Consider the following 12,061-nt stretch of genomic DNA (forward strand, 5'->3'; position numbering starts at 1 on the left):
ACTGCCCAAACCCCTGCCAGGGGCTCAGAGAGCCTGGCTCAGAGCCCAAGACCCCTGTGACTTTGATTTTAACCCATGGAAATAATTACCAACCTTATAATGAAGAATTACAAGCCACAACAGTTTAAGTAGAATGATAGTGAATTTATCACAAGGTGAAAAACAGATTTTGGGGGTTTTTAGAATGGGGGTTCAGGGGGCAAGATGGAGGAAACCGGGCCTGTCCAGCCTTTCTCCTTCTTCTTCTTGGCCTCCATCTTCTGCTGTGATGGTGGCACTTTTAGATTGGTTTAGAGTAGAAGCTCACTGTCTAACATAGGTGATGGGTATTGGGAAGTAATTGGAAATATTGTACAGGGAGTTTTTAGTATAAAAAGATAACACTGTGCATTTCTGTCGTGGCAATGGTGCCCTGAACAGGAATAATTAGCACTGACTCCATGATTGCAGAGGGCTGATCCACTGCTTTATTAAAATAATTATACTATACTATTCAGATATATAACATATTATACTACATTATATAGTATATAATAGATACTCTATTATACTATATATTCAGATATATAATATATTATACTATATTATAATAATATATTGATGATGGTGCAGAGATCCCTGGAGAATCAACACAATTCTCTCATAATTAGCACCTCGTCTGCTAATTTAGGTCAGGGCTCCCTCAGGTTTCCCATCACTGGGAAATCTTACTCACAAATGAGCCTGAAGAATGGTAACACTCTATTCCAAGGCCAGTGCTCATTATTTTAACAGCAACTCTGTTTTGGTTAGCATTTGTAAAGTAATTTGCAAAGTAATTCACAAAGAAAGCCCAGCCTCCCCATGCCTTGCTCCTTTAAACAGGACATTCCTCCCCGCACCAGAGGTGCTGGAAAGCCCTACCTGGCATCAGAAGCAAAGTAATATTCCACAGCTTTCTCCTCCACGGGGAAGAGGCAGGTGGTGCTGTCCACTCGGGACAGGTTGCAGCTCCCCTTCTTGTCCTTCCCTAGGAGACAGGAGGCTCAGGGGCTGCCCAGGTGACAGCCCCGGGCACAGGTGACACCAGCAGAGCCCCCAAAGCACGGCACCAACATGAAGCACTATTTTCATGCCTGCACAGCAAAAGGAGCAGCAGCACTTGTGCCCGTCCTCGGTTGGCTTGCAAGAGTTTGATTGCTTTTTATCAAGCCTGCAAGTGTGTTACTAGTGTCTCTGAAATTTAGAGGAAAGTATCAGGAGAAAATCCAAATGAATGTTTTGTGTGGCTCCACTGGCAGAGAATTCAAGGTGCTTTATGAGCAGCCACATTTCCCCATTACACCTGCCCTGTTTTCATTTTAAGTTTCTCCCATGCTCCTCTCTGGAATGGAGCAGCACTGCCCCTTCTCTGTCTGTTACCCTCAGCTCTGGGGGAATCCTCTGTGTGCCCACCCTGAGCACCACAGGTGGAACCCAAACCTGTTTCTGTCTGGCTGAGCTCACTGGCAGACACAGCTCAGGACATCCAGGATTAAGAACTCGGCCTTGTTCCTGCACCAGCAAACAAAACCACCTCACCCTGCTCAGGAGGAAATCACCCCTGGGCTCACCAGGGGGACACAGGACTGAGAGCCAGCTTGGGAAAAACCTGTCCTCAAAGTTCAGCCTTCCACCAGGGATCCTTTCTGGAGTACTCTGGAAATTCCCAACACTGTCTCCTCCTCCTCCAAACTGCTGCTCAGTGCTGAAGCTCATCAGGGATGCAGATGAGGCACCCAACACCTACTGCTCAGCACCAGCCTCCAGCAGAATGATTTGCCAGTCATTGTGCAGGGTATGGGGAGGGAGGGGGTGGATTAATCAGCTTATCTCCCAAAATGGGACTATTGCTGAAGAACAGCAACACTGGAGTTCCTCCATTCTATATTTGTTGCACAGTCCTGGTGCTGTTTCACCTGCTAGACACTGATCTGATTCAGGGATGCAAGCAGAGCTCGCGGTGCTCTGGCTTCCACTTCTGCAGGTGGAAACGTGAAGGGGAAATATTGCTTTCATGTTGATACTCAGTGAGAAGAGCCACTCAGGCAGCGAGTCAGAGCCTTCCAGTCCAGTTATCAAGCCAGTAAATGAGGAGAACAGTGCCCTTGTTGTTGAGCTGAGGCAGGACAGGCTGATTTGGTGCTGAGAAGGGACAGAGCAGAGCTGCCAGTGGCCACTCCCCACCAGAAACACCCAGACCTGATCAGAACATGCAAATTTGGGTTCTCAAAACACAGCATTTCCCTGCATTGCCTTCATTATGTGGCATTGCTTTCCTGCAGGACAGCTTCTGCAGGGGCAGGCACATCCTCTCAGATGTGAGCTGGGCTGGCCTTTCCAGCCCTTCAGGACAGAGCCAGATGGTTCCCCTGATAAATGCACAGGGGAAGGAAGGCCCAGCTCAGGCCAAGCTTAGTGCAGCCTCCAGGGGCTGCAGCTCAGGCTCTCACCCTGCTCAGGGGGAGGACGGGGCTCTTACAACCCAAACCCCAGCAGGAATTTTGGGCAGTGCTTGCAGCAGGATTGGCAGCAGCCTCCTGCTTTAGTGGGGTTTATTTTTAAGGTAATTCACTGTTTCCTTCTGCAGCCAGAGCTGCAGGAACACTCAGTACAAGCTGCACTGTCATCAGTTTTTGCACATATGCTGAGCATTATGTCCCAATATTTGAAGTGGGATAGGTGGATTTTCCTGTGTGCTGCTCGTGGTGCTTCTGATCAGGAAGGAATTTTGATTTTCCCACATGTTTCACTGCACTACATGGAAAGCAACAGCCACATATTAAAAGGACAATGCATATTTATGATTCCTCTCCTAAAGAGCTGGAGGATTTGTCTGAAATTTCAAGTGTTAGCTTTTTTTCTCTGGTGGGCACCTTCCTCCATTTTTATGGATATTCCATCAAAAGAATGATCCATAGATTGTACGGCTGGAAGTGCAATTGGGAAAAAAAAAACAAAAACAAACAAACCAAATTTGAGCTATTGAATAAAAAACCACAGTGTTACACAAATACATTAATGCTACTGCTAATCAGCCAGAAGGCAGAGCTGCTGGCACTGGCTCTTGCAGCAGGGGATGAGCAGCAGGACAGGAGCAGGGACCCCTGCACTGCTCACAACACAAATCCAGACCCCTCTGCCCACAGGGAATTACAGAGTCACTCTCAGGAATTTTCAGTAAGGTCCCCAGGGCTGGGGCTGTCCCCACTCACCTGTCCTGTACAGGATGGGGATGTGGTCTGTGGACTGGGGCTGGGGTTTAGGGTCAGGTTTAGGGCTCAGCTGTCCCCACTCACCTGTCCTGTAGAGGATGGGGATGTGGTCTGTGGATTGGGGCTGGGGTTTAGGGTTTAGGGTCAGGTTTAGGGCTCAGCTGTCCCCACTCACCTGTCCTGTAGAGGATGGGGATGTGGTCTGTGGATTGGGGTTAGGGTTTAGGGTTTAGGGTCAGGTTTAGGGCTCAGCTGTCCCCACTCACCTGTCCTGTAGAGGATGGGGATGTGGTCTGTGGACAGTTTGTGCTCGCTGCGCACGCCGATGAGCAGGGGGCTGCCTCTCCTGCAGGGACACAGGGACAGCTCAGCCCTGGGGACACCCCCACGGCCCCCCAGGCCCTTGTGAGCCCCTCAGCTGCACTGGGGCACAGCCAGAACCCCCAGAGCAGCTGCTGCAAACACAGAAGGAATCCCAGGACGAAGAACACAAGGACGGGAGGAAGCTGCATCAGGGCTGGAGAAACTCGCCCAGAGTCACTGCAGCCCTGAACAGGGACTGCCCCTCACTGCACACACCCACATACAGGTTTTGGCTGGTGCTGGTGTTGAAAAGTGGGACAGAAAACCTGGACACGAGGCTGGCCCACATTGCAGGCCAAGTGGAGGAATTGCCCAAGTGCTGCCACAGGGGCAAGCACAAAGGAAAAGGTAAAACCTTCTCCCTTCAGATCATCCCCAGAGGACACCAAAACAAAGCTGCTCTAGACCAGGTGTGCTACAGCTGGTCAGTGAGGCACTTCCAAAACACTTCTGGGAGCTTTCTGTCGTGACAGATGGAAAACAAGAGAAAGGAAATGAAAAACAACAACCACCCTGTCCCAGCATATACAGTGTGATGAGAATGATCTCCCCTCTGCCTTCTAACTTGGGGGTACAAACACAAGCACCAGGCAGGGTGCAGAAATGTCCCTTCCCATGGGACACTCACCTGGTACCAACTGCCTGCCCAGGGTAATGAACACTCTTGAACACAAGGGCAAAAGCACCTTCCTGCAACAAGAAAAACAAACTTCAGCTGAGGCCCAGGCACTGTGTCAGTGTTCCCAGCACAGAAACTGCTCCTGTGTTTCTGTGGACACAGAAGAGACACCCAAGAGGCTTCACGGATGTTTCCAGAACTGCCTGCAGCTCCAGCCCCCCCACCCTGGCAGGATTTCCCTCCCCTGAGCCTGGCAGTGCATCCTCAGCCACTGCTGGAGCCTCCTGAACCCGCAGAGAGACACCCAGACTCCCCTGGCTACCCCAGGGCTCCTGCTTTAGCTCAGGGTGCACTCAGGGGACCTGCAGAGGCAAAGATCTGCAGGAAGGACTGGGAGCAGCACAGACTCTCCCAGGCTGGGGTTTTGGGAAGGACTGGGAGCAGCACAGACTGTCCCAGGTTGGGGTTTTGGGAAGGACTGGGAGCAGCACAGACTCTCCCAGGATGGGGTTTTGGGAAGGACTGGGAGCAGCACAGACTGTCCCAGGTTGGGGTTTTGGGAAGAACTGGGATCAGCACAGACTCTCCCAGGATTTCTGGAGCTCTGGGAAGGACTGGGAGCAGCACAGACTCTCCCAGGATTTCTGGAGCTCTGGGAAGGACTGGGAGCAGCTCTGGGAAGGAGTGGGATCAGCACAGACTGTCCCAGGATTTCTGGAGATTTGGGAAGGACTGGGAGCAGCACAGACTGTCCCAGGATTTCTGGAGCTCTGGGAAGGACTGGGAGCAGCACAGACTCTCCCAGGATTTCTGGAGCTCTGGGAAGGACTGGGAGCAGCACAGACTCTGCCAGGATTTCTGGAGCTCTGGGAAGGACTGGGAGCAGCACAGACTCTGCCAGGATTTCTGGAGCTCTGGGAAGGACTGGGATCAGCACAGACTCTCCCAGGATTTCTGGAGATTTGGGAAGGGCTGGGAGCAGCACAGACTCTCCCAGGTTGGGGTTTTGGGAAGGACTGGGATCAGCACAGACTGTCCCAGGATTTCTGGAGCTCTGGGAAGGACTGGGAGCAGCACAGACTCTCCCTCCCCACTCCCACCACCCCACCAGGGGCTGGCAGCCTCCAGAGCTGCCATGCCCAGGAGCTGAGCCCTTTCCCAGCTGAACACTGACAAACAGCCCAGAGAAGCAAAGCCAGCCCTGCTCCGGGCAGGCAGAGGCAGCAGTGCCCAGCCCCACAGCAGCAGTGCTGGGTGCAGGGGTGTTCCTGGGTGGTGCCCATGCCCATGCCCCCCATGCCCCATGGTTACCAGCTGCTGGATGACCCTCTCCACCAGCGTGGAGAAGCTGATGTCGTCGCTGTCGCGGTTGTCGTACATGTACTTGACCAGCTTGACGATGCTCTCCGTGTCCGTCTCCGACTCGAACTCGTAGCCCTTGCTCTCCTGCAGGGACAGCTCCTGTGGCTCTCCAGCCTCCCTTCCTTCCCTTTCTTTGCTCTCACTACTCCCTGGCCTTCACCTTTTGCTTACTTTTTTCTCATGTTTTTCCATTTCTCTGCTCCTGCCTTCCTCCCTCAACTTTCCTTTTCCTTCCCTCTCCTTTCCTTCCCTCTCCTTTCCCCCTTCCATACTGCAGCTGTTCTTACTCTTTTTTCCCCTCTTTTTTCCCCCATTCTTCACTCTGCTTTTCCTCTTCCTTTTACTTTCCTGCCTTTTTTTCCCCTTCTTTTTCTCTTCTCACATTTTCCTTCCATCCCTCCTGCCTTTTAAATTGCAAGAATATGAGGAGAGGGCAGTGAGAAGGAGTGTGAGGGACACAGGGAGGGGGTTTGAGGGGGAAGGTCTCCTTGGGAGAAGGAGTGAGGATGAGGAGGGGGTTGTGGGGTGTGAGCAGGGTGTGAATGCCAGGATATTGAATGAGGGAATGTGGGGAGTGGGGCAGGGAGGGAATGGGGGTGTAAATGTGAGAACTCCCAGAGTAGGAGAGTCTGTGAGAGCAAATATGGGTGGGAGTGCAAAAATGGGAGTGCAGGAACGGAGGTGAGAGGGGATGTGAGGAGGGAAATCACTGTGAGAGAGGAGAGAGGAGTGAGTGGAGATGTGAGTGAAGGAAGGGGTGAGTGGGGAATGGAAGTGGGGAAGGGAGAGTGAGAATACAACAGGAGTGAGCTGGGCAGGGTGTGAGAGCAAAGGGAAAGGAGGGAGGGAGGGTCTCACCCCCAGGGCCACTCACCAGGAACTTCTGCAGGTCCTTGTAGTTGGTGATGATGCCGTTGTGGATGACAATGAACTCTGGGGACAGAGGAAAGGCCCTGCTCAGCCCCAGCCTGGCAGCAGTTTGCCTGGGACACCCAGGGCCAGCAGCCCCCCCAGGAGTCCAGGAGGAGCCCCAGAGGACCCCAGGGCTGCAGGAGGGCCAGCAGCACCCCCAGAGCCCCCAGAGGAGCAGCCCAGCCCCAGGAGCAGGCAGTGACCCCAGGAGGAGCAATAGAGGATCCCACCTCCCCTAGAACCCCCAGCCCAACCCCAGGAGCAGGCAGTGACCCCAGGAGGAGCAATAGAGGATCCCAGCCTCCCCAGAACCCCCAGCCTGGTCCCAGGAGCAGGCAGTGACCCCAGGAGGAGCAGCAGAGAATCTCAGTCCCCCCAGCTCCCCCAGCCCAGCCCCAGCTCCCCAGCCCCCCCAGAACCCCCAGCCCAGCCCCAGGAGCCCCCAGCCCAGCCCCAGGAGCCCCCAGGCCAGCCCCAGGAGCCCCCCAAGAGCAGGCACAGCCCCCCAGCTCCCCAGTCCAGCCCCAGCTCCCCAGCCCAGCCCCAGCTCCCCCAGGGCAGCCCCAGCTCCCCCAGTGCAGCCCCAGCTCCCCCAGGGCAGCCCCAGCTCCCCAGTCCAGCCCCAGCTCCCCAGGGCAGCCCCAGACCGTTGTTCCTGTCGGAGCGCTGCGGGTGGCTGTTCACCGGTTTGGGCTCCCCGTGCGTGGCCCAGCGCGTGTGGGCGATGCCCAGGTGCACGTCGAACTCGATGTCCAGGTCCATGTCCTGCTGCTCTGCACGGCAAAGGTTCAGCCCTGAGGGGCTGCCCGGGGAGCCTCAGCGGGGCAGCAATGCCGGCAGGGCCAGCAAAGCCCACAGGACACGGACTGGGGCTGGAAAAGACCTTTGGGATCACCAGACACCACCAAAACCTCAGGGGGATTGAGGGACACACACAGAAAACAGCCCTGCACCCCTCACTGTGCCCAAACAAAAAGCAGCCTCTAAGGGAGAGCCCAAGCCTGGGTCCTTGCCATCCTGTTATGGTTATTCAGGCACCCCTAACCCCTGTCTCTGCAAAGCTACCATGAGCAGCAACATTTCTTTGGAAAAAGATTTCTTGGTGAAAAAAAGACTTCTTGGGGAAAAAAGGACTTCTTGGGGAAAAAAAGACTTCTTGGGGAAAAAAAGACTTCTTGGGAAAAAAAGATTCTTTGGGAAAAAAAGACTTCTTGGGGAAAAAAAGATTCTTTGGGAAAAAAAGATTTCTTGGGGAAAAAAAAGATTCTTTGGGAAAAAAAATATCTCTGGGAAAAAAAAATTTCTTGGGGAAAAAGTCCTGCTGACACTCCACAAGTGTTTCCACAATCTCTTCAAAACTGTGCATCCTGATGTTTCCTTTCGTTCTTTCTTCTCAAACCTCCCTTCAGGAATGCTCTGCCCATCCCCTGGTTCTGTAGCACACACCCCACCACATCTGAGCTTTTTGGCTGCTGGTTTACACTGAGATAACACTGACCCACCTGCCCCTGGACGCTCAGCACTCTGTGCCTCAGGTGAACACGAGAATGGGTTAAAAAGACTCCAATTTCACCAACACAGCAGCTTCTGAGTGTGAAGCTGAGAAGAAAAGATCTCCCCACCCTCAGCCAGCCTCTATTCCACCCCCAACACCTTCGTGCATCTTTGCACTGAGCTCAGATTTAATGAATTAAGGTTTAAATAAAGGGCAGAAGGAGATTCCTACAGGGAACAGGGGGAGGTTCCTCCAGATTTCTCCTTCTGCCCAAGCTCTAGGTCTTGATAATTATCTCCTGCTAATCCCTCTATCCCCAGTTCAAGGAGCTTTTTGGTTGTTTGTTTTGGAGTTTTTCCTGTCTGTTTCCCACGGTGTATTTCAGATCTATTTTACTTCAGTAGCTGCAAATCATTTCTCTTGGAAAAATCAGGATTTCTCTGTAAGTCCACACCAACAACCAGAGGATCACCAAGCTCTTCACAGCTCATCCCTGAGCCTTTACACCTCTGGAAATTCGTGTTTGTGGCTAAATCAGGGGCTATTCAAAACAGAAGCAAGGGAAAGGAGGAAAGGGAGGCACTTACTGTGAACCTCTTCATCCAGAGCCTTCACCTTCCCCGTCTGCTTGATAATGTGGATTTTGCAAGCATTGGCCTCCCAGTCTTTGTCATTTCCTCCGTCCAGTCCCACACCTGAACCCCCCCGGGGGACATGGGGAAAGAAGGTCAAGTGCAGAAGTTATTACAGGATTTTCTGTCAACAAATTCTGCCCTTTTTGATTCTCCCTGAGCCCTTTCTCCCAGAGCTGGGCTGCCACATAAAGGCAAGAAACCCTTTAGATTAGAACTAAGGTTAGATTAGAACTCAGCTTTCCCTTTGTCATCTTGTCAGTATTTTTAAAACCTTTGGGGAAAGAAAAAAAAAAAAAACCAAAACAAAAAAACCCCTAACAGAGAAAACAAAACCCCAAACACAAACATCAAGAATGCTTATAGAAATCTGCATATTGAAGTTAATGCAAACCTCTGCCCACAGGCACATCCAGTTTGTGTTCCAGCTTTCCTCAGCAGCAGAAAGCACTCCCAGCACCCAGGGAAAGCCCCCCAGAGAGCCCAGCAGAGCTGAGGTACCTGCAGAGTCGTAGCCCCGGTACTCCAGGCGCTGCAGCCCCTTGATGAGGGTCTCCAGGATCTCCCTCCTGGTCCGGGGCACATGGTAGTTCAGGTAAGCAAAGATGCCTGGGGGGGACAGGAGAGTCAGTGCCACCAGGACCCAGCTCAGGTGGGCACCAGTCCCACCCCATGGGCACCATTCCCACCCCATGGGCACCAGTCCCACCCCATGGGCACCAGCCCCACCCCTGGGGCACCTCTGGAACTGGGAAAGGGGCACTGGGTCGTGCCAGGAGGGGAAGAGGAGGAGGGCTGCAGGGAAGGTGGAGGGGAAGCAGAGAACAGCAAACTGGGACAGAGGGAATGGATTGGGAACAAGGGATGAGAGGTGTGAGGGGATGGATTGGGATCACAGCATGGCGGGGATAAAGGGTGCCAGGGAATGCCCCATGCCCATGGGATTCCAGGGATAAAGGGTGCCAGGGAATGCTCCAGGCCCATGGGATTCCAGGGTTATAGGGTTATAGGGTGCCAGGGAATGCCCCATGCCCATGGGATTCCAGGGATATAGGGTGCCAGGGAATGCTCCAGGCCCATGGGATTCCAGATTCCAGGGTTATAGGGTGCCAGGGAATGCTCCATGCCCATGGGATTCCAGATTCCAGGGATAAAGGGTGCCAGGGAATGCTCCAGGCCCATGGGATTCCAGATTCCAGGGTTATAGGGTGCCAGGGAATGCTCCATGCCCATGGGATTCCAGATTCCAGGGATATAGGGTGCCAGGGAATGCTCCCCAAGCACAGGATGGCTTCTGGCCCTGCAGCTTGCTCTGAAGCCCATCTGCCTCCCCCCAGAAGGGCTGGCTGTGGACACCTCTGTTAAAGCTGAACCCAACCCAGACAGTGCCTTCAGACGCTGCTTTCTCTGCAGATTTCAGCAAGCTCAGTCACACCTGCACTAAGAAAACCCCACCCAACAGCCCAAAGCCTGCTCCTTGTCCCAGATCCCAAATGCTGGCAGAGCACAACAAGAGGGGCACGAAGAGGCAGCGGCCTCCCCACAGGGAGGAGAGGGAAAGGCAGAAAGGCAGAGGGTTCAGCCCTGCCTGCAGTGCACACAAACACTGAACTCCCTCCAGGAAGGAGCCAGCCTGGCACTGCTAACAGCTATTAATTACAGCACAGTTATATTAAGATTATTCATGAGGCCTGGGGGGGAAAAAAAAACCCTGAATCCAAGGCTAAGAATGACACAAAAATACCCCAAACCTCACCAAAAAAACCAACCCAAGGAATTCAGTGCTTCTCAGAAAACAGACTATGAAAAGAAGGAAACCAGAATAAACACAAATGCAGTGTTAATGCTGTGAAATATGGACATGCTCTTCCAAAAACCAGACCCTGGGAGGTTCGGTTTTGATTCAGTTCAGCTTTTAGATCCTGAGAGGAAAATAGGGAGAATGATAGTGGGGATGCCACTGGGAAGATCAAATTCTAAGTACTCATCGTGAGCAACACATCTTACAAATGAGAAGGCAAGTAAGACAGGGATGTTTAAAATTCACCTTGGAGAAAACAGGAAAAAATGAAATAAAAATAGAATATGCATAAATGATGCATCATTAAAGTAAAAAGTGAGACCATAAGGCTCCTGTAAAAGAACACAAGTCTTCCTGAATGCATGACTTACTAATCTGCAGGCTAATATCCAATATTTGAAGGCTTATCACCCATTTGTGATACTTATCATCATGAACTATGTGCAAATAAACTTCATTTATTGGAAATATTTACAAATGTGTTTAATTTTGCCCTTTCCAAACGTCCTGTAATGATGCAATACTTCACAGCTGGGGAAAGTTGGAATCCCCACGTAGAAAACAGCATTTTCTCTGTTCTTAACTGCTGGATCATTCCCATCTGAGCAATCACACCTTGTAACCACTTCTAATTTTAAGGACAGTTCCCAAAGGCACCTCCCAGCCCAGAAAAGGCTTTTGTCACAGCCCAGAGCCACAGTGCCCTGCTCAAGCCTTGCTCTCCCTCCCCCTGAGCTGATACCCAAATCAACCAAGGCATGAAAACACAGACAGTGCACAGAGCCTTGCCAGGAGCCCTCCAGCAGGGACAATTTCACCCTCACAGCGACAGCTCCTTGACATCACTCAGTGGAAATGTGATTTGGGTGGAACTCCAAGGAGCTGGGCACCTCCAGCCTGGATGCCAGGGGCTGAGGATGCTGAGGATGCACAAACTTGGGGCAGAAGGTTCCCCAGAGCTGAGTTTCAGGTGCCCAGCACAGTTCTGGTTTCAGTTTTGTGCATTTAGATGCTTGTCCAGGCACTGCCTTCCACACCTGCCCACAGAACCAGCCCCAAGAGGAGCCAGGACCTCCAGGGACACTGAACCACTCTGAGCTGGCATTGCTGGAGGTGGCACAAAAACCCAGCCCTGGGAACCTCCTCCTGCTGCAGCTCTGCAATGGTGAATCCCCAGCTGCAGGAGGAGAGGAGCAGCCAGGGGGACAGGAATTCCCAAACAAGAGCAGAGAGAGCAGCCAGGGATGCAGGAATTCCCATACAGGAGGAGAGGGAGCAGCAAAGGCTGCAGGAATTCCCAAACAAGAGGAGAGGGAGCAGCAAGGGGTGCAGGAATTCCCATACAAGAGGACAGGGAGCAGCAAAGGGTGCAGGAATTCCCATACAAGAGGAGAGGGAGCAGCCAGGGGTGCAGGAATTCCCAAACAAGAGGAGAGGGAGCAGCCAGGGGTGCAGGAATTCCCAAACAAGAGGAGAGGGAGCAGCAAAGGGTGCAGGAATTCCCAAACAAGAGGAGAGGGAGCAGCAAAGGGTGCAGGAATTCCCAAACAAGAGGAGAGGGAGCAGCAAAGGGTGCAGGAATTCCCAAACAAGAGGAGAGGGAGCAGCAAAGGGTGCAGGAATTCCCATACAAGAGGACAGGGA

General features: G+C 52.5%; 1 protein-coding gene across 2 annotated transcripts in view; it reads right to left on the minus strand.

The window, feature by feature from the left end:
• The window catches only part of GFPT1 (glutamine--fructose-6-phosphate transaminase 1), a 29,780-nt gene that overhangs the window by 14,090 nt on the left and 3,629 nt on the right, over window positions 1–12,061 (minus strand). For both annotated transcript variants that reach the window (XM_071417787.1, XM_071417786.1), the window contains exons 2-9: window positions 9,118–9,225; window positions 8,572–8,679; window positions 7,137–7,262; window positions 6,452–6,510; window positions 5,527–5,661; window positions 4,225–4,286; window positions 3,500–3,579; window positions 904–1,009 (exon numbers count right to left, since the gene is read on the minus strand). In XM_071417787.1, coding sequence (XP_071273888.1) covers window positions 904–1,009; window positions 3,500–3,579; window positions 4,225–4,286; window positions 5,527–5,661; window positions 6,452–6,510; window positions 7,137–7,262; window positions 8,572–8,679; window positions 9,118–9,225 — 784 coding nt within the window. The remainder of the gene's footprint in view (window positions 1–903; window positions 1,010–3,499; window positions 3,580–4,224; window positions 4,287–5,526; window positions 5,662–6,451; window positions 6,511–7,136; window positions 7,263–8,571; window positions 8,680–9,117; window positions 9,226–12,061) is intronic.

Source organism: Agelaius tricolor, unplaced genomic scaffold (genome assembly GCF_023055355.1).
Source record: "Agelaius tricolor isolate 1412-34295 unplaced genomic scaffold, bAgeTri1.0.p SCAF_70, whole genome shotgun sequence".
Taxonomy (NCBI): Eukaryota; Metazoa; Chordata; class Aves; order Passeriformes; family Icteridae; genus Agelaius; species Agelaius tricolor.